The sequence below is a fragment of the Branchiostoma floridae genome, chromosome 4, assembly GCF_000003815.2.
Source record: "Branchiostoma floridae strain S238N-H82 chromosome 4, Bfl_VNyyK, whole genome shotgun sequence".
Taxonomy (NCBI): Eukaryota; Metazoa; Chordata; class Leptocardii; order Amphioxiformes; family Branchiostomatidae; genus Branchiostoma; species Branchiostoma floridae.
This window is the reverse complement of record NC_049982.1, coordinates 33,477,648-33,500,076: the sequence shown is the minus strand read 5'-3', so window position 1 is coordinate 33,500,076 and position 22,429 is coordinate 33,477,648. Positions and strand designations below refer to the sequence as shown.

The window sequence follows — 22,429 nt, the reverse complement described above, 5'->3', positions numbered from 1 at the left end:
GGGGGCCTATGTCAACTTGCATAAAATTCATCTTTTTTTCAGAAGACTAACCAAAGATAATAAAATCAGCCATGGGTCACAACTCTTCTTTAAGAATCATTTTTTACAATTCTGCAATGTGCAATAGAGTGAAAATCCCACCTGCAGCTTGTCTTCATGATTGGTATGTGTATCAGACAGCTTGCGGAACTCCTGGGTCAGGCGGAAGCAGTGGCTGACATGTTCTGGGGACACAAAGTCCTCAGCCACCTTGATGCAGCTGTGGAGATTCCTCACCTAGTAATAAAGACAACAAAGATAAAAATATCACCTCCAAACAGTTAGCCATTGTCAATGCAATTCTACCTTTATCTTTGTGATCAGTGCATATAGCTTCACAGCTTGACACACCTCCACTTGCCTCTCTGTAGGACCCAGACATACAAGTCAAGTTTCATTTCTTATATTTCCTGACTGCCCCAGTCAGTAAAACAAGCTCGCAGCCTTAGCACATTCAAGCAGAGACTGTCCAATTGCACTGCCTGATAGGCATTATAGATCAAATATGTGTTCTATGTGTTTTTGTGAGGGTCACGGCACCAGTGACCCAGGTATACGTGTATTGTATAGTTTACATGAAGTCAACATCACATCTCCACCAGACCGTCTACATGAAAGCACATTGCATGTACCTGATGGGGTGCCCCGCCCGGGATGAAGACAGCGTCCCCCAGACACTGTACGATGGTCCAGCCCTCCACACCATGCTCCTGGTACAGACGTCTCCTCAGCTCACTGTCCAGATACCAGCTCTGGTCGTGAATGGGGTCGTGGTCCTCAGGGGAGTCCTCCCCCTGCTCTTCACCAACCTGACAGAGGCAAACATCATCATATCCCCATGCAGATCCACATTTTATAGCTCAGTCTATGGAATTTGTTTGTTTCAAAAGTTTAAAAGTAAAAAAAATCAAATACATATACTTCCAGTCAACATCCTATATCCAAAAAGGACTTTCTGACACACTGTAGCACCTAATGGACCCTGTTAACAACATAGGTCCCCATCCTTACCTTGATGAGAAAGTCGCGAATCTTCGGAGCGTCCTTGGCACAGTAGATGTGCCAGAGCGCTCCGGGTTTCTCTGCTGTCTCCCTTACCCTCCTCCTCATGATGTCATCACAGTCTGCGTCATCTATCGCCTTCAGAGCTTCTGCATGTCACAGGGACAAAGAAAACTGCTTTTCACAGAAAACATTGACATCCAGAGAGTAGAGCACTGTAAACTTCAGTTGTAAAAAATAGACCATTTTTATCATCAATGTGATGATCGGTCTATTGCTCCCTGAGTTCCCACTACAATATCTCAATGTGACGCCCTTACTTAGCGAAAATTAGCATGGTGAATCAAACTGTGAGTCTCACCTCTCTCATAATCAATGCTGCTATTCCCCTCATCATCAGAATTGGGGATTCCGACATACACCATCACATTCACTGCGTCAGAGATGTCCAGATGGAGGTTGGTGGTGCCTTCACTAGGATGTGCCGCGGAACCTGAAGGACGGAGTATGGTGGTATCACATATTACAGAATTGCACTGGTGCTTTATGCTATGGAAATGTGGAAAATACTGTCTTTAAGACTTGATATGAAGAACATGATGGACAGCCGATACAATTCTAGAAATAGCAAGTCTACTGGTCTGGAATCCTTTACTGGAGGCCTTCCTCTTCACCTCTACCCCCTCAGTTTTGAAAGATGAGAGAGAAGTAAATCACAGGAAACATCCATGCCTTCTTCATTTTCCCTATTATGTTTCACAAAAGATGCACAACATTCCTATTGGATATAATTTTTTGTATTTACCATAGGCATTGTACATCTTTGGTCCAAGGTCAGGTCTGACAAAGAAGTCTGGGAGTCTGGAGGCCAGGTTGAGTTTGCCTGTTCTACATGTGTACTCTGGTAGTGGAAGTGCCTGCATCAAATCCTGGAATCTGTGAAAGAACAGAACATACTTAACAAGCTGTTCTACACACCATAAGGTTATGCACAAGAAAGTAAACAAGTCAGAGAAATTTGCTGAGGTCACTTGCAGTACTGAACTGTCCACAAGTCACCAGTCTCTACAAGAGCTTTACGGTGACATTCCTGGGCATAGTAAGCTTCTTTCCCCTAAAGGCCAACTCAGCCAACCCTGGAAATGTGCCTGCCTGAATGAGGTTCTGATCTGCCATTTGCATGATTGATATCTTTTCATATGCTTCTTTTCTTCAGTTACAAGTCCTATCATGAATCACAAAAGATTTTAGAAAATTCACCAATGATGAAAATTACCAACTTGCATAAATAGCATTTATATGTTCATGTTAATAATAGTTAGGCCTAGGAAAGATAAATGTTGTGTTTCCTGTTTACCAACGGACCCTAGAAAACCCCAGAAGTTTGGGCAAATACTCCGGACCTTCCGGAAAAAACATTTTGCTGACATCTTGACAGCGATATCTGCAGTTCCATCTAGACGCTGAAAAAAGCTGTTGGCTCGCAGATATCAGGGAAAACTGTGTCTAGATCGTGCCTAAGTGTGTTGGAAGGTAGAACAAAGGAGTATGGTACCAAACAATAGATTCTGCATTTCCATTCTTCACCTTCTTCTTCCTCTTTGTAATAGCCTTTGGCACATTAAGTATTTTTGCTTATGGCTTATATTTGTTCCTTTTGTAGCTGCTTTGTATGATTTACATTGTGGTCGACAACTTTCTGGGGAAAAGAACAAAGATTGATGCACCCATGGATGTCATGGATGTAATCAAGTTAACATGACTTTACTTATACTTGAGTACGTTTCAGTAGGATGTAATTAGCACAAACCTTCTTGGTAGCATTTCGCTGAAGTCCTCACCAGGAGGCCAGTCTTTCAGCTTCAGTAACATGGTGTCACCAGTCTCCTCATCCTTCAGACGCTCTGCAGTCAGGACACAAACAACAGTTCTAACCTGATTTGCACTGGGTGAAGCATGGCCAAAACGGAAAATGGTATCTCCTTTGGACTTTCCAATTGTCCACCTCAACATCTGCTTGGAAATTGGGCATCTCCAGTACATTCATTCATCCTCGTCTTTGTTTAATAAGCTGTTAATTTAATCATTCAAATAAGCACAACCTTATCTGCATGTTTTGCTCAGTAACTAAGGACCAGATTTGCATCTATAGCTGCATGAGCACAGCGGTGCTACATGCATAATTATGCACAATAAGTTCTTTCACATTTCAGAGTATGCATGAGCAGCGACAGGAATTGTGGGTTGTGAACGGTTTCCTCTCAACCATTGTTGCTAAGGGTGGGTACAGACAGGTACAGAAAATTCAGGTCCAGGTCCGGTTCAGAGGATCAGGTCCAGGCTGGTTATGATTCAGTATGTTGAGAACTTGTGAATGGACGATGATCGAGTCAAAGATCCATTTCATAATCAAGAAATCTGTTTTGTGGAGTATTCGACTCCCGCTGGCATTTTAAAATCCTACAAGGCCAACTGCCTCTGTAAGATTGACTGTAAAACTTGGTAGAAATGACTATAGACTCTACTCTACTTTGCTTTTTTTATTTTTGTGACCGGTAAGCCCCGCAATGTGTGACTGCCTCATCATATAATCTGTTCATTTTCCAATAGGTCCAACATACGGTCAACAAACTTTTTTCAGCTCTGTTTTTTCTGGACTAGTCCAATAAGAAGTACCGGTACCCACCCCTAATTGTTGCATTTGCATAATAATATTTTGACATGCTCTTCTATGTTTGTTTTTAATTTACCTTTGACATTTACCCACGATTCCTGCCACTGTACAAGCGTATTTGGAAGTGTTAAAGTGCTTATTACTTGCAAGTTTTGTTCATTAAAATGTTAAGCAAGGTCTCTTATAAGACACTGATGATCAAATCATACTTTGCACCAGTGCACTGGCTACATGTACAGAAAATCCACTCACTGGGGATATCTTCAAAGCCATCCCAGAACTTCTTCATGGCAATGTTGGGAATGACATTTCCGTTGCGACAGTTGACCAAGTCATTCTCCAGCTCACCAAACTCCCGGCTGAAGGCCTCAGGACGCCAGATGTTGGAATTCAGGTACTTGTTGACTCCAGACACTAAGACAGGCTGGGACAGAAGAAGCAGAAGTCATCATGTATGTCACACTAGAGATTGGAAGCCATGAGATTCATCCTGGATTGTCCTTGGACAGATGAGCTCTCGGAGTCAAAAGTTTTTTAAAAACATTTGCCTGCCTGACTCTTTCTCAGAAAGGCGCTCTAATCATCACTTTTCAGACAATTCGGAAAGGGGTGCCTCTTCACTGACTGACTGGCTTACTTGACATTTTCTGTGGAAAAAGTTATTTTTCGTAAAAAATAATTTCACCCCAAAACTGCTAATTTGGGGACATTTTTTACAGGTCACCAGATAGAAAAAACGAATTTTCCTGAGATGATGACTTTATTTCTTTATTTCTTTATTTCTTTCTTTTATGACTAATATGGCAATGAAGGTCAACAATTTCTCTATTTGATTATTGAAAAGGAAGAAAATCATTGTGATACGTTTTTTTACAATCTCCGATGGCGCTATAACACCCGAAACGCACATAATATGTACGATCTGGGTAATCAGGTGAGGAAACTGCATTTCAGCTATCACGCACTAATATCCTGAAGTGTTCATCGCACAACCAAATCTCCGATACTGAAAAATGCTACGAACAACGGGCATTTGGGGGCCCAGGGGTGATATAAAAGATTATACATTACTATGGCTATAGCTGGAAAATCTGCAGCCAAAACTGTAGACACAACCTGTGATTTAAACAACCTGTGATTTAAACAACCTGTGATTTGAGTCTTATTCTTAGGGACTATTGGGTTAGGCAGTCACAACAAATTCTCACCCGGAACCATAACACCTCCAATCTGACCTAGGACAAATTTAAATCTTTCTTAAGGCAATCTGAGATTCTCCTAGGACAGTTTGGAATTCCAATCTATCTATGGAAAAAAGGAAATTCTACTAGCAATTGGGATTTGTTCATGGATAATCCACAATTAGAATTCCCATCTGTCCTGGGACAAATAGGAATTCTACCAGGACAATCTTCCATTCTACTTAGAGAAGTTCACAGCGGATCAACATGTCTTTGAAAACTACCAAATCACTTCAAATTAACTAACAATTCTGCATAACTTCTGCATAGGTAGGCTGACATTCAACGTTACAAACTGTTCTACTCTAGGTGAATAATATTAAATATTTTAGATATATGGTGACCAGTTCTTTTGTCATGCCTCATGCTACATTACAACCATAAGGTCATTGACTTTACTTGTTTAGACCATTGCATATTGTCTTAGGACAGATTGGAATTCACAATTTTGCCTAGGACCATTTTGAGTTAATGACTATATGCTCAACTCATTTTTGAGCTTGCTATGTACATGTTATGCTGCCCCTACGGCTGATTAAAAGGCTATGGGACGAACGAACGAACAATGTACAAGCATAATTTTTCTTCCAGTTCATTCAAGTGAAATTGATTGAAATCTGAAGTAATTCTATTTACAAAAATGTTTGATCTAGTAGAATTGAAGATTATCCTGCTAGAATTTGACTTTCTCCTGACAGAATTGGAGATAGTAAAATTCCTGTCTATTCTAGGACATATTACGATTCCAATATGTCCAAGGAGAATCGCGGATCATCCGAGGACAGATCCTAATACCAGATTAAATTCCCTTTTGTCCTAGGGAAGACTGGAATTCCAATCTCTCCTGTGACAATTCGAGATTCTCCTAGATTCTACTGGCAACAAGTAATAATTACTAGTTGAGAAAACATATAGAATATGTGGCTCACCATGCCCCTCTTCCACTGCTCCTGGAACAGCTTCAGGTTGTTGGAGTTCTTGGGATCATGTAGCCTCAGGAGCCTGCCCTCGCACAGCCAGGAGTGGGGCACATCCGGGAACCACACGCTGGTCTCAGTCAGGGTGTGTCTGGGCACCGGCTCGTCCACAGATGGCACCACTGCGTCGTACACAGGTGTCTGATGCATGGACGTGCCTTTCTTCGCAGTGGGAGAGTGGATCATCGGGATGCTCTGTTCAACCACTGTAGAGATGATCTCATCAAGTGTACTGGTGATGAGTCGACTTCTCTTTTGCCCACTGACAGGTGCAAAGGCATTGGCCTTTTTCCCCAGGTCATAGCTCTCAGCCTTCTGAGTTAGCAGTTCCCGCAGGGTCTTACATCCAATAGCCTCATTGCTAAGCTCCTTAGTATCCTTAACTGTGCCACCAGTTTCTTCTTTTAAACAAGATTTGCTCGTCCTGTCAGCAGAAGAATCCCCTTCAGTACTTTTTGAATTCTGGAATGCCTTTGTGCATGCTTTCTCCAGGGAGGTACTGAAGTCTAGATCTGTATCCCCTTGTCTGGACGCCTCAGCATTCAATTTGCATTGCATGTTGGCTACATCTGCTAGGGTATGGAGACCGAATGCAGGGGCAGCCGGGGGAGATTGTTTAGCCGTGTCCTGCCTTGGAAGAGATCCCGATGTGGATGAGAGATCAGTGTCCCCGCCCACGGACACGGGTGGTCCTTGATTGTCCTTGGCTCCATGAAGCGTTGAGGACGGCAGGGTGCTGCAGAAGCTACTGCTTAAACCCCTCTCCTTCTCCTGCCTGTCTCTTTTGGCATCCATCTCCAGGGCTGCATTCCACAGCAACTGCACAACACACCACACATAGCTAGCACCCACGTTCATCAGTGTTCCAAGCAGCTTCCTTGTTTTTCATCTACACATGAAATTCTCACCCTATCCACAGTCCAAAGCAGAGTAACTGTACAAAGGGAATGGCATTCTCAATCCTCCTACCTAATATTATAGAGGTGACAATCCATGTACAAGAAGTTAAACTTACCTGTGAGATGCCATTCTGACCACCTGAAGACCTCTTCCTCCCCAGACAAAGGCAGTTGGACTTAATGCTCCACTTGTCTCGAATTTCGTGTATAAGCTCACGAAGGTCATCAAGAGCTGAGGGTCAAAGTGAAAAACGTTTATTTAAAAGCTTAAAGTACTGTGCATCTTTATCAGTGTATCACACGTTCTGTGCTAAAAATATCATGTGGTTTTGTTTGAATCTTTATTTATGAGAAGCTCAATTCTTTTCATTGAGGTAATGAGGGAGGCAACTGGGCAACCTGGTATTCTGAAAACTGATATAATCATCTACTGAAAAACGGATATAACAAACATGGAAGCTTGACCATAAAAGAATGACTCACCAGTGCCTGGGATGATCTGAGTTAGCATGAGATTCTCAGGTCTGTGATGCTGGTGTTTGATACACTCTAGCCATGGGTCATCATCATCCAATTCTTCTATAGTTTGTAAAAGAAAATCTATTAATACATGTTTGCATTTCATACATCAATAAGGCTACAAAGTACATGAATCTGGATATGAACGTTTTTCCTCATTACTCTGTACATGTACTTCACAAACCCCCCTCTTCTAAAACTTCATTACAACTTACTGTTGTACAAGTTGTTGCTCCTGTGGTCTATCAAGAGCTACTTGATTACAGGCACTCTCAACATACATGCTAGTAATAATACGCATGCTTATCACATATCAGATCTGTTATACATGTACTATAAAGAGAAATATGGATTGAACTGAAGTTTCTGTGCCACTTGTTGCCTTACCGTCTGTGAGAGGAGTGTTCTTCCTGGCCCTGAAACAGTCCAGACACACCACAAAGCCACACTTCTCACACACCCAGTGGATGTTGAAGAGGGTCGTGTCACACTGATCACACAACTCGCGCACCCCGGTGACCGCCCTTTTCCACACAGGTTTGGCTAAAATTAGAGTACAGCAAAAATGAACAATGAGTGAAGGAAATCTGTACCGATAGTGGAACTGTACATGTATGAATGTTTCTTATACTCCTTAAAACATTTAGCACCAGTCATTTTGTTGATTGCACCAGCTTTGTTTGTTATTTTCTACACCCTTCTAAGTTAAGGAAGACAAATCAGTTCAGAAATGTTGATGCTGATGCCCCTGATCTTTACTGATATGAATACCAAAGGGAGAGTATTGGCGTACAATGCTAGATGTACGCATACATGTGTTGAGTCCGTGTTCTGTTATCAAATTCAGACTGGTCAGTTTTGGGTGTTCAAAGGAGCACACCAGTGTAGCACTTAGCTAATACCCACATGTGTACTTCCTACAACCAGTATATAGGGTAGACATCGCAGTGGAGTTGCACAGTAGAAGGCTATAGCAATACGATTGTAGTGTCACCTACAATCCTTGAAAATCCTCATTTTCCTTGAAAATTTTCTCTTTAGGTCAAAATGTGCTCAGTTCGGCAGATCAATCCTTGACCTACATGTAAGGACAGATTTGTGATGTTGGCCATGGATCCTATGGGTGGAATCAGGAGAAAACGGGGGCTAAAAGGGAGTTTTTTTTCAGAGTAAGCTTTTCTCAGAGGTTGAGCAAGTTGACCTCTCTTAAAAAAACATAATAGCCATTATAGAGGTGAACTTTGTGACTTTCTGTAGTATCTGCCCTATATACAAAATGAGTCTGAAATTTTCATTAATTTCCAGTGAAACACTTAGTCATTGCAGCAGAGTAGCTTAGTCCACTAGCCTAAACTGAGACATACCATCATTGACACCCCAGTTCTTTGCCACCTGCTCTGATGTCACCAGCTCACAGAACTTGTCCCCAACCAGAGTGATTATGTACTTGGCCTCATCTACTCGCAATGCTGGCTCCACATCTGAACACACGGAATACAACACGGTGAAGTCAAACAGCAGTGAACACACAAGACATTATATACACATGGAATACAACACAGTGTTTTCCATATCACCCAAGGTACCTGTCCAATCGACAAAGGAGGGCTGGGACTGACGTGAAGCGGAACACACCGTGTTGTATATATGTCATGCCCACCCGAAAAAACATGTTTCAATATAAAAAGCGCAACAAGTTGAGGAAATTTTGTGCCCTCAAACAAGTCCAGCCTTAAAAACACAAAATAAACATGATACTTGCAGGAACTACATACAGGTAATGCAAAAGAACAAGCAATATACATGTACAGTACAATCTACTAAATCATAGCTGAGAGAATGCATCTGTCTTGTCTCAGAGTAGAAATGGTTACCTTTCCAGTGTGGAATCCAAAGGTCCATGTCACCCTTCCCACAATCATCTGGGTCACAGAACCCTCCAACCATGAGGAACCCCTTCTGGCTGTATTTTAACCTGAGAACATCAAACAAATAGGAACCATGCATGTGTTCACTAGTTGTCAACTTGTACAGATCAACAAATACAAATCAAGATTTCAGTCACTTTGTGTGTTTGGCAGAAGTGTATCCTTGCAGAAATTGCTGAAAATATGGCAGCCATGATCATTATGGAAGTGTACTGACCAGGTGACATGTCATGTAACTGAAGTTAAGACTTCAGATCATAATAGGCCTACCAACCAAAGTGCATTATACAGTAATTTATACAAGGTATATAAGAGGGTTAGGGCATTCTGGTACCATGTTGCAAGAATATTTTGTCTTCTGGGATATCAGTATGATGCCTTATAACACAGACAAACAAAGACCCTGAATTGCATGTACATGTACATACAAATAAGCTGCTAACCTTCTAAAAGCATAGAAGCGACAAAAGATGTTCATGCCCTTCTTTATCTTCTGTGCAGCAGACATGCGGCACTCCCGACACTTCATGAGTTTGGGGGTGACGTCCGAGCAGGGTCCGTCCTGTGTGAAGGACAGCCCCAGCTTCATCAGCCTGGTCTTGCTGTACTTCTGATGGGCCTGAGACATGGTCAGCAGGCACGCCACCTCTGCAACAATCACATCAACACACATATTACTTCTCATATAGACAACTCAAGCAAGGCCCTCGTAGAAGAAAGAGGCTTGTATCCTTGCTTTTCTCCAATGGAGTAGTCGGGAAATGTAACCTTACAGCAAATACACCTGGTATGAATAAATGATCAAATACACTGTACAATGAAATCTGAAGAGTAGGGATATTGTTTTTCTTACAAATCATCAGACCATTCACCATAATTCAAGAGTTTAAGATTGGAAAATGAATTTACCTTGTCTCTTATTACTAGTGGTATTTGTGGCAGAAGTGGACTTCTCAGGTTTGCTGTTCTCCTCAGGAAAATCTGTGGGTTCCTCTTTAATCTTCTTCTTCCTGCCCCGTTTCTTTTTTACTGGTTCTTCAGAGGCCCCCTCCTCCTTTATTTCAGACTGAGGAGAAGCAGTGAGGACATTAGAAACTGCTAACTTTACCTTAACTCATGGCTGAACAAGGTGCTGTTCTCATATATCTAGGAAAGCTTCCAAACTCTTCAAACAATATGGGGATGGAGAGCTCTAGCTGGCTTGTGGAGTGAATAATTGGATACTTCTGAAGATCTAACTTGTTAGCATATACATGTACCTGGGTCCTGGGTCCTAACTACCATTCCAAGACCACATACCTGTGCCCGTCTCATTTGACTTGGAAATCATAACCTTACTTTACATACTTAGGGTATATATGCTGACCTCACCTTAAATCAAATTTGTCACAAATATGAAATTACCTTCATTTACCACTATTAAGTTATGGGTATTTGGATGTGACATGAGGTCTTCCTTTTCATCATAAGTCTCATTTATTGATGATCTTCTCCAACCAAATTACAAGTGTCCCAACAAATATGCAAGCTGACCAATCCTAGCACAGGTAATGCAAATTACAATCCAATAAGCTAGCGTTAAAAACAACAAAAATGCAGTTCATATAAAATATGACTAATACTGTAATTCCTGATTTTTTCAATGTACTGTTCTGTTCACGGTTCTTACGGTGACGACTGTAACGTGAACTTATCATTACTGATAACAAATAATGTTTATATGCACTTGCCGCGACAGTGAACATTTAGTTCCGAGAACAAGTTAAATTTTCTCAGACCGTAAAAGTTTAGTACAGAAAAGACAAAGTGAATTACAGTACATGGTCTTGTAATATATATATGGTTTTGTTCATGTAAAATACGACAAAACCATAATAGGATGTAATGACACTGGCAGGGGATTAAATGAAATACAAAGAATATATGATTGCTTTTCCTGACCTTTCTCTTCTTTATTTGCCCATTGGGTTTTTTCCTTGTGCTTGTCCCTCCATCTTCCTCTCCTTCTTCCTCCTCCAACCTCATCCTGTTCCTGCTGTCCTCTTTCTTCACTTTCCCTCCTTCCCCAGTCTTCTTGGCTGCCTCGGCCTGGTTCTCCGGGGTGCAGCCACATGGTTTGGGCTTGTGGCAGCAGCGAGCATCCAGGCTGGACTTCTTACCAGACCATTTCCTGTCAGGACTGGAGGCCTGGCCCCTACAGAAAAATTAAAAGCTTTCAACACAAGTCTAGTGTGTACTGTCTAGGGATGTATACTGGGTAACGGTTTCATTACCGTGAAAATCATTTACATGAAGGGAATCCTAAAAGATGAATACAGTTGTATCGGCATTGGTATTAGCACCATCTTACAGATTCTCTTGAAAGCACAGGTTTTACGCTTTAGATACCTGAGGCTAAATAACATTCTGTTTACTGTTTACTCATACTTTATACTCAAGTTGCTCAGGTACATGCTTAGGTACAGATACCTACACCTCTCCATCTGTATCTGATGTTAGGTTTAGGTACAAATCAAAATCAAAAATTCATTTTCTTATATTCTCCAATATGCACTTTTAGCCTTGCAATCTATCACTATCTACTGCCCATTTCAGAAAAAAAAACAAGGTAAGGAGACTGAAACTAGCTGCAGACTGAGACACACCAACATCATAGCATCTAAACTAGCTCTATGGGAGCCCACAAAGGGGAGAAAAAGCCGGGGAAGACCCAAAATCAAGCAGTTCAGTATCAGCGGAAAATTCTTGAAAAAATACTGTAAGAAAAAGCATAGATGTCCCTTTATACACAATAGAGCAATGTTGATCTTCTATGAATGAAATGCTCTTATGCCAACAAATATGAAAGGTGACAGCAGATATTGCAGTAGGGGAGTTTTGACAAACTAGCTGTTGATGCCATTAGCCTACTTTAATTGAGAAAAAATGATAGAAAAAGTATGCTTTAGATAACCCTTCATGCTAACCTGTGTTTCTTGAGGTAGCTGATACCAGCATTCTTTTTCCTTAGCTTGTGCTTGTTGTTATCTGCAGTGGGGTCCTCTCCATTCCTGCAGCCTGGATCTCCAGCACCTTCATCTTCTCCAAGTGTTGGAGTGTTGGAAGCACAATCTGCAGGCACTTTCTGCTGCATCAACATTTGAGAAAGTAATATCACAGCACTGTTAGGTACAGTTAAACCTGTCTATAGCGGCCACTCAAGGGACTGGAGAAATATGGCCACTATAGAGAAAATGTTGATCAATTGACCATGAGCAAGCTACACATGATTTCAGTTCCCGCTAATATTTCTCACCAAGTAACATTGTCTCAATCGGTAAATTCACCGACAAAGACTTGCACTTTAAAGCTCAAGGCATGCATACCTTCTGCTACCGCAAAAATGACCCTGTCAGGAAGTCCAAATCCTCGCTAACTACAATTTCAAGCTCGGTGAGGGTGACATAAGGCTGCAGTATGGTTGCAATAGGCAGTGTTTCTGTATCAACTGGTCCAGAAATCATGTGGCCGTGGCCGCGTTGGACAGGTGGCCGCAAAGCCTATTTCTTAATCATTACAAATCCAACGGACTGACAAAAAGTGGCCACTATGGCCAGGTGGCCGGTACGCAAAGGTAGCCGCTAATACAGGTTTGACTGTATTTACTTTCACATTTCTAAAAAAAAAAACCTTTCACAAGAAGTTAACCTCTGCACATCTACTAGTCAACTTATATCAGAAACATTTCAGAAGATGCAACACTTACAATCTTACAACACTGGAACAAAACATTAAACAAGACATCTTTGCAGTATAACAGGTTAGATTACCACTATAGGTGATGGAAAAGACTTTCAAAGATGATAACAACAAAGAAATGAACCAACCTTTGACATGTCTTGTTTCCTCCTGTTGCTCTCTGGTAGGGTCCACTGTGACATCTCCACATTCCCATTCTGCTGTTCAAAGTCCAAACTCCGCGCAATAGCATCACTTGGATTCAATTTGATGCTGGCGTTTCTCCCAATGACTTCTTTCACTGGGGATTCTGCCATGTTAATGTAACACTGCCTAATGACTTCATTGATTCGACTGCAAAGAGTCTGTGTTTTCTCACCACTATTGGCAATGTCTTTCCCTCTTTCCCCATCTTCAGGAGAATGGGAGTTGTTGCTGTCCTCTCCCGAATGTCTTTCAAGCCAAGCCTTTTTGATTTTATGGTGGCCAGACTTATTTGGTGACAAGTTGCTGTTGCTAGAGTCACTGTCACTTCCACTCGTTCCATTTGGAATGTGTTCTTTTGGGGTAGCATTTACTCTTGACTCAAACTTTTGCAGCTTTGCACTGATCTGTCTACTGCGGTCAACAGTGCTCTGCATCCTGATCATCTCTCCACTTGGAGACATGATGACGGAGGTGCTAGTTCCTTCAGGTCTCTCTTGTTTCAACTTCTCCGACATTACCATGGCAGAAAAACTGTGGCTTCCTGGGGATTTAGAGGCAGGAGGTGATGTTTGGGCAATAAAGGATTTGAATTGTTCTTCAAATGGGCTTCTTGCTTCAAAAGCCTTCAGGTTCAAGGGCTCATGAGATCCTGAACTGGCCACTGGGAAGAGCTGAGACTTACTGACCCGAGCACGCTGCTTCTTTGTTGTTGGGTGGTTGGTGTGGGGGTTATTCCTTTTCTGGGGTGATAATGAGGTGATCGGAGCCTTGGCATCCCCAACTGGATTCTGTACAATAACAGAAGGCTGGGAGACAATCACGCTAAGATGTGATATGGGATTGGAGGAACTTCCATAGCTTGTACTTGGAGCAGTTGCAGAGGAGGGTGCTTGTGACATGTGATAAGAATTCTGTTGTGAAAGGGAGGAGGTGGTGGTACTGCTGGGATGTAAGTTAGACTGTGTTCCATCAAGGGATTGCATCATCGCGTGGGACAGTTGATGGGCAGATGCTATGTCAAGACTCGGGTCATCATTTGTTTGAATAGCTACAGTCGTCTTCTGAGTTTTGGAAGCAGTGGCCAATGTGGAAACTGGTCTTGGGCTAGTGAGGGGTGGAGGGCAGCAAAACAGTTGACCTTTTCCTCCCTCTTCTTTGTGGCCAGTTGACACAGAGCTACTGTGTGACGATGGCCCTTGTGAAATGTAGTGCTGGACAACTGGAGTAGAATGAGAGCCCCTGCTAGACGGAGTTTCAGTCTTAACCACTGCCTGGGGTTTCTCCGGCTGGGCTGATTCAGGCAAACGTTTGACTAACGGCGGAACAGGCGGCAACGGGGACTGCTCTGATGGTGGCATCCTGGCAGACACCTTGTCCTGTACTGCCGATTCTTCAGCCGGGACCTTTGTTTTCTGCTGGCTGCCAGTCCCGATGTCCTGAGCTTGGGAACCATGGCTGGAAGTACTGCCAGCTGCCGAGGAATGGATGACAGAAGAAGTGATGGAAGGAGACATCCTGGTGCTGTGGGGGAAGGGCCTGTAGCCTGGAGGAAGCACTGGGTCATAGTTGAATGCAGACTTAGTTGCTTTGAAAGCAGATGTATGTTGGAAAGCACACGGTGTTGAGGATGATTCCAACTTGACCAAACTACCCGCGGGCCTCCCTTCAATCCTATTCAGACCTTCTGCCCTTAAACTCAACCCTTCCGACTTTGCTGGGAACAGTGAAGACAAAGTTGTTGCCATTGTAGATGACGGGTGCATGCCGTACATCTTCCTGCTGGCATCAGGTACAGCCGATGCTGGCCGGGGCATGGCTAGGCTGTCATGTTGCTGGCGTCGTTCTGGGGGTTTGGGAGCCCTGTCATGTTCTAGTCCTTTTGCTGTGGTTGGCTGTGGTCTCGTCGGCTGGCCATGAAAGTTACCAGGTGGAGTCACACTAACATAGGACGGCTGCAAACATAAAGCATCATCATCATCATCATCATCATCACCACACTGAGGTAAGCTGTCATTGACATAAAGATCACCTGGATATATTTAGTCCTAACTCCTTAAAAGACTTAACAACACTGATAACTTCATGAATGTAATCACCTTAGATCACCATGACAATAGATTCCAAATTAGGAAATCAAAACATGACAATAGATTCCAAATTAGGAAATCAAAACATGACAAATAGATTCCAAATTAGGAAATCAAAACATGACAAATAGATTCCAAATTACGAAATCGAAACATGACAAATAGATTCCAAATTAGGAAATCAAAACTAAGAAGATCCAATATACGTCAATAAAGACAAGACATCCAGGTAATAAGAGCAGTTACTCAAGTAACTGGGTATGATTTTTTTGGAAACGGTCAGACGTTTCAGATACTGTAAATGCATTTAAGTTCGCGGGGATTTAATTTCGCAGTAACGGGAAAAGGACTTTTCGCGGTGGTTTTAAGTTCACGGTAGCGACATGCACTATAGTCTGTTACTACCATGGAAAAAAGTTTGCAGTGGTTTAAAGTTCGCGGTGAAACGGCCACCGCGAAAACCACGAACATTAAACCACCGCACCAACTTTCTGCACTTACAGTAGTGTCCACTATCTTTTGTCAGTGACACTGGATATGATTTTAGAAATGGTCAGACGTTTCAGATAGTATCCACTATCTTTTGTCAGTGTATTTTCTCGATTAAAGTACGAACTTTTTGAACTTTTCAAAATCAGAAACGTGTTGTAAGTCCTTCCCAAAGTCGGGAAATTACTTGAGGATGGTTGAATCTTGCAATGGACGACCCACAAGTTTGCAGAGGCACTGCCAGCGGAAAAACAGTGCATTTTTATAACTTGTAGCATTGTCCATGATTTAAGCAGAATTATCCAAAGATTTAGAAAGCAAACACCAGAAATTTGAAATCATCCTATTGAAAATGTGGTCAAGATCGCTAGAGAAGGGGTGCATACTTTATTCAGGTTTCTCCATTTTACATTTTAGCCTCCCAAATTTGTCTGGAACTTGCCCCAAATCAGGGGTGCATACTTTAATTCGACTAAAATCGAGAAAATACTATCTGCAACATCTGACTGTTACCAAAATCATATCCAGTTGCTTGAGTAACTTTTTGGCATAAGAAGATCCAATTTCTTGATACCCTGGACTATATAGCTACAGATAAAGGTTTACCTTTGACGGCTGTGGTCTAAGGGGATCCGGGTATGGTTTGTGCAGGACTGCCGATGCAGAAGGACATCTCTGCTGGGTCTCACGGATCAGACGTTCCCTCTCTCGCTCAAAGTCTGCCGGGGTCTGTCGGAGCCAGGGTTGCTGGGCATAAGTGTGCTGCCATGCCATCTGCAGCTGAGCTGGACTCAAGCCCTGCAGCTGTGGATGCTGGGCCAGCAGAGCCTGATGGGATATACCTGGCAGACCCATCTGTTGGAGCTGCTGTTGCTGCTGTGCCATGATGGCCAGGTTCTTGGCTGCATAAGGGTGGTCCAGGTGGATGCTGGGGATACCATTGGGGTTTCTGAGAAGGTGGTGAGCCAGTGATGCTGGGTTTGCCATCAAGTAAGCTTGATAGTATGGATAGGCCAGCATACTTGTCAACTGATGCTGCTGTAGCCTTCCTATGTCTGTGTGTGGGGGGTTTGAAGACACAGTGGAATGTGGAGACTGTTGTAGTGAAGGGTGGGCATGTGCAGGTGATGGTGTATGTGGGTGAGCTGCAGATGGCACATGAGGGTTAGCTGGAGAGGGGACATGGGGATGGGCTGGGGATGAGACATGGGGATGAGCTGGGGAGGGGACATGAGGATGAGCTGGGGAGGGGACATGAGGATGAGCTGGGGAGGGGATGTGGGGATGAGCTGGGGAGGGGACGTGGGGATGAGCTGGGGAGGGGACGTGGGGATGAGATGGGGATGGGACGTGGGGATGGGATGGGGAGGGGACGTGGGGATGGGATGGGGACTGGACATGTGGGTGTGCTGGAGAGGGAACATGTGGATGGGTAGGGGAAGGGATGTGTGGGTGTGCTGAGGACAGCATGTGAGAATGGGATGCTGATGAGCCATGTGAATTTGCCTGTGGACCATGATGATGAGAGGAGGTTGTGCCTTGACGGGAGAACGCTCGTGTCTGGTTGTGTACTAGATGCTGGTGCTGTATTGAGCTGATGTGGGTGACCTCCACCTCTTTAGACTTCTCCAAACTTGGGTCCCTCCACACACGCACCTGCTCATTCTTGTCTACAACCAGAGGGCTTTTTTGGGAGTCCTGCTTTGTCTTGGGTTCAACAGGATGAAACCCTTTCCCCTTTCCTTCATCTAAAATAGGATTTGCTGTAGTGACAGGGGATGGTTTGTTAATGCTTCTGTTAGTCTGCAGTATTATTTTCTCCATGTTTGCTGTTGTGGGAACGGGAAACTCTTGACACCTTTTGGACTCAAGTGTCTGCTCAGCAATAGGTCTTTGTTGCAGTAGTTTCTGTTCTTCTTGCCTTTTATGCTCAGCCTGCAATTTTATCTCTTCCCCTTTGGCCACCTCATCCCTATCTCTGGGATCCTCCTCTTTTCTTATTTGTTTCTCGTTTAGTCTGAGGTCTTCAACTTTTCCAGGCTTTTCTTGTATTCTAGGTCTATTGGATAGTCTTGGGCTCTCAGAAATTTGCAGTCTTTTTTCTGCAAAAGTCCTTGACTCTTGGTGTGTTTTGGTTCCTTCAGATATTCTGACAGTGCCCTCCTGTCTTGTATCAATGACATCCTCCTCCTTCCCATGACTCTTGCTGAATTTCTCTTCTGTAGGATCGATGACCTTGGGATCAAGCTCTTCAATGGATGGCCTTTGACTTCCCACATCTTCCTGGGCTGGGGATGCAGTGGAAGTGTCTGTTTCAGAATTCATGTATTTGGCACAGTCAACTTCTACCTCTGTTTCACTACCAGTGTTGCTCTCCATTTTTTCCAGTTCCTTTTTCTTCTTAGGAGGAGGCCTTGTTCTGGACTTTGCTCTACCTTTCTCACCAACAGATGCCTTGGGCTTCTGATCTCTGTCGGTTATGTCCGTCTGGGCCTGACATTGCTCCATGGTTCCATCGTCGGATGTGGACTGAGATCGAGCACGTTTCTGTGGAGAGTCCTGTTTCCTTTCCTCAGTGCTCATGCTTTCACTGGACTTGCGCTTCCGCATCTTGGTCATTGGATTTCGTTGTCTGCTGGAAGATTCTATTGTCACCGCTTTTTCTGCATAAAATTAAAAATCAGAAAAAGGAATGGTTACTCATTGATAGTTTTATGGGCTCAAATATTCTTTCAAAACTTTGATTCTTCTAGATTGCATAAGAGATAATATAATGATATACCAGCAGCCTTTGATACGATTCCTAAAAATGAGCAACTAAAAAAATGGATCAAAACATACCAAAAATCATGAAAATCCATTGTTTCCTTCTTGAGTTATCCTCTTCATAAGTTTTTGACAAAAATGCCCCTGCTATCCCAAACCTAGTCGGGTACTAAGGGGGCCAAAACTTATGTCACTTATTCCTGAGCACAAGAGCTATCTAACACTCAAAAATCGGGACCATAGCGTGTTCAGAATACGAGATAGCAAAACCGGAAGTTGCGCTGCAGTACCAAGGGAAGCCGCTAGGGGGCCCAAAATCTAATCACTTCTAGCCTTCTTCGCACCCCACCAACACACCAAGTATGAAACTAATCCATCCAGCCGTTCTTGAGTTATCTTGTTGACAGACAGACAGACAGACAGACACACACACAAACGCTGGGTAAAATATAACCTCCATGACATTTCATGGAGGTAATTATGGAGGCATAGTAAGGACAAGAAGTGTGGACAGTGAGACCAATTTGAAGCCCAGAGTTGGACCCAAAGGACAGAGCCGCATCAAAGAGCGGTGCTAAGACTATCCGACTGCTGCCTACCCGTGTCAGGGACCCCAGCAGCAGTATAATAAAAAATGGATACTACTACTACTACTACCACTACTATGGTTTAATCACCTGTTTTATCCTGCTTATCTAAGTCCAGATCGGGTGGAAGACTGCTGTCGGAGCCTTTCCGACGTGGTTTCCTGGTTTTGCTGGGCTCGGTCTGCCGTGCAGAGGGTGAGTAGGCAGCTGTGGGTGGCTGACCACTACGGGTCCGGGTGTAATGGGGATTGCTAGAGTTCTGGGAGGATGTTGACGTGACACTCTGGGTACAGGACCGTCGCCGGGGAGTTATACCTACATTTTCGCCCTTCAGTAGGGATTCCAATACTGTAATGATAAAAGATATACATTGTGTTCATAACTTAAATGACAGCAAAGGAATATGTCATGCAAAATTCCTGTCTTATGTCACCGATTGTCAGCAACAATGAGTTAGAATGGACTACTGTGTATTATCAGCATTCAAGAACTTTGGAAACTTCCAGATCTACCTTTAGTTACTATGTCAACCACTTCCCATTGAAATACTGTGTCTGGCCTAGATAAAGTTTCAAGTCAAAGACTGTAGCATAAATGAATAAATAAAATGAGTTCCTGACCTGCAAATAGACATCTTGGACTATTTCACTGATTTTGTTTGACTGGCCTGCTTATGCTTGCCTGTGTTCCCTAAACATCAGGTTAACATTTTCACAATATCCAGCCCAGAAATGTTGGGGACGTGGTCAAATATCATGACCACCCTATGGCTGAGGATGCATATCTGCATGTTTAGGTCATCAATGTTTAGAAATGTATATCTGTGGGGCAAATCTATATCCAAACATATATCTAACCAGCGACCCAACACACCAAGAAACCAACTCTGTAAAATACTTTTTCTAGATATATACATGAATAGGCTTCAAGAAAAGAAGATTTTGCAGTCTACAAACACTGTAGCTTACCGTCATCCAGGAATGTCATTTGCACCAAAGCCGGGTCCACTTCATGTGTCTCTAGTACTGTGTCATTCATAACAGTCAACTCCTGTAAAAAATGATTCACAAATTATGCATCTTAATCTTATTATATCAGTCACATTGTAAACTATCGCCATACCAGCATTTCTGCCAGGGTCCATCCGTCAAATAACGGCCTCATTTTGTTTTTTCGTTTTGGACAGCTTGGACACAAACAGAGGCCATAATCTTCAAAAAGTTGCGACACCCAATTTACCAAGAAATTGGTACAAAGTTGAGAAATACGAACCACAGTTTTTTGCATTGAGGACAAGTCCACTTGTCCAATTGTCCTGGGCAAGTGAAAGTGCTGATTGGGGATGTGTGTCCAAGGGTTTACGGAAAACCCTGAGCCTGAGCCATGCACCAGGGCTGGGCACCTGGGCTGTCTATCACGTCAGGCTACCGAGACACCCCCCACCCCAAAAGACAACCATGCAGCTGCATCCTCTAGCAGTATGCTTGAAAATAACACCCATTTTGCTGGGTATGGCAGATAGAATATAGCACATACTATTGCATAAATGGCACCTACTATTTAAAGGCCTTTGAATTCCTCACCAAAAACTTTCATATTCTTTCCTATCAATTTTCATTCTCCCTACTTAATTAATGAAGGCTGTGTTTGAGCTAGCTATTCAGAGAAGTCAGGGTAGTAAAAAGATTTGGCAAAGAAATTAATTGATTTTACCCCAACAAAAACTGAGAATTCACTGCTATATTTTGGCAAAGTACAATATTAGATTCAAATACAATTCAATCTCTACAACTGGATAAAAAACGGATATTTACTTCCGGATGTTTCGTCACTAGAATGAACTAGCAGAACAAATCAATTAAAGAGATTGAATTATATTTGAATATTGCTTACCTGAATGTCTAACCTTCACATACAATATTAGATATATCATACATATGTTTATGTCATACCTGTGACGCGAAAACGCTCGATACGGGTGTTCCGGACCGGGTGATAACTTCTGTATCAGACGGGCTCTAAGTTGTATCACAAGGGTTCCGTTCTAATAAATCAAACTATTTCGAGCGGGACGAGTGGGGTGCTGTCGAAAATTCGAATACCGGATTCGGACGTTGGAACATTACTGTTGTAACACTTTTTGTTCGAGGGCACCAAATTTGTTCAACTTCTGGTGCATTTCGCATCAAAACATGTGTTTTCACAGGTGGGTATAACATAAATAAAATACAACACAGTGTATTCCGCATCGCCCTCGGTCCCAGCCCTCCCGCGGGTCGGATCGCCCTCCGGCCGAAGGGCTGGCACCTCAGGTGATACGGAATACACCGTGTTGTATTCTACATGTAAAACCATGCAGACCTGAGTGAGTAGATATATTATATACAAGCAAGGTATCGTTCACTTACCCTGCTCAAAGGATTGTGTGAAGATATGACTGCTGTGAACCACTGCGTGGCAGAGTCTAGTCGGTACACTTTCACTCTGTAGCCAGTCAGTGAATATGGAGCTGGAATAGGAAGAAGGTTTATTATCCTGAAATGTGCAAAATGCTGTCACCAGTCTTTACAACTTGATTAAAAGCAAATTACAGGCAACATCAATGCATCAATTTTCCCACAACACATACCTTATATTATATAAGTGTGTACTTTATTAGAGAAAATATGGTAGTATCAAAAAAGGACTATAGTTGTACTGATATTTCTAAGAAAAATATTATGAGAATAATTTGAAAAGGAAATATGGTGGCAATCGTCCAACTGTTTGTAGCGTGCCAGGTCTGGCATTATCTCATGCCGCGACGCTTGTGACAAATAATTTATCCCGGAGGTATAACGCGGCTGCACGCAGGCACATAGTCATATCCACGAACATAATAGTATATCATCTGAAAATGTTGCAAGGTTCTTCTTGGCGGAAGTTTTGCTTTTACAGTGAAACCTGCCTTAGGGGTCACCTGAGTATAGGGGCCACCTGGCCATTGCGGTCACTTTTTGCCGGTCCCTTGGATTTTTCCCATTGACCTAAGCATTAAGAAATAGTCTATAGCGGTCACCTGTCGAATGCGGTCGCGGCCAGCCGACTTTCAGTCCGGCCGCTATGCCAACACTGCCGATAGCGGTCACTGGCGCGACTGGACGGCCGCGTTACGCCGCGCTAAACCCACGCGGCCGGGGTTCACTTTTTTTCAATTTCTGCACTACATCAGCAAAATGTAGGCTCAACTTGGACGATTTACGAAGGAAACATTGAATAAAGAAACATTTTACAAAATTATGTGATTTTATGCGAAGT

General features: G+C 43.0%; 1 protein-coding gene across 3 annotated transcripts in view; it reads right to left on the bottom strand.

Moving 5' to 3' along the window:
- The window catches only part of LOC118414209 (probable JmjC domain-containing histone demethylation protein 2C), a 78,478-nt gene that overhangs the window by 1,984 nt on the left and 54,065 nt on the right, over positions 1 to 22,429 (bottom strand). For 2 of the 3 annotated variants that reach the window (XM_035818089.1, XM_035818091.1), the window contains 22 exons: positions 21,541 to 21,641; positions 20,101 to 20,182; positions 19,223 to 19,480; positions 16,386 to 18,442; positions 13,146 to 15,155; positions 12,246 to 12,406; positions 11,221 to 11,473; positions 10,189 to 10,345; positions 9,723 to 9,927; positions 9,226 to 9,326; positions 8,716 to 8,832; positions 7,739 to 7,894; positions 7,316 to 7,411; positions 6,949 to 7,064; positions 5,886 to 6,752; positions 3,968 to 4,139; positions 2,852 to 2,945; positions 1,847 to 1,977; positions 1,403 to 1,534; positions 1,051 to 1,190; positions 672 to 848; positions 142 to 276 (listed from right to left, as the gene is read on the bottom strand). In XM_035818089.1, coding sequence (XP_035673982.1) covers positions 142 to 276; positions 672 to 848; positions 1,051 to 1,190; positions 1,403 to 1,534; positions 1,847 to 1,977; positions 2,852 to 2,945; positions 3,968 to 4,139; positions 5,886 to 6,752; positions 6,949 to 7,064; positions 7,316 to 7,411; positions 7,739 to 7,894; positions 8,716 to 8,832; positions 9,226 to 9,326; positions 9,723 to 9,927; positions 10,189 to 10,345; positions 11,221 to 11,473; positions 12,246 to 12,406; positions 13,146 to 15,155; positions 16,386 to 18,442; positions 19,223 to 19,480; positions 20,101 to 20,182; positions 21,541 to 21,641 — 7,718 coding nt within the window. The remainder of the gene's footprint in view (positions 1 to 141; positions 277 to 671; positions 849 to 1,050; positions 1,191 to 1,402; positions 1,535 to 1,846; positions 1,978 to 2,851; positions 2,946 to 3,967; positions 4,140 to 5,885; positions 6,753 to 6,948; positions 7,065 to 7,315; positions 7,412 to 7,738; positions 7,895 to 8,715; positions 8,833 to 9,225; positions 9,327 to 9,722; positions 9,928 to 10,188; positions 10,346 to 11,220; positions 11,474 to 12,245; positions 12,407 to 13,145; positions 15,156 to 16,385; positions 18,443 to 19,222; positions 19,481 to 20,100; positions 20,183 to 21,540; positions 21,642 to 22,429) is intronic. The other variant, XM_035818090.1, reaches the window with a different exon arrangement.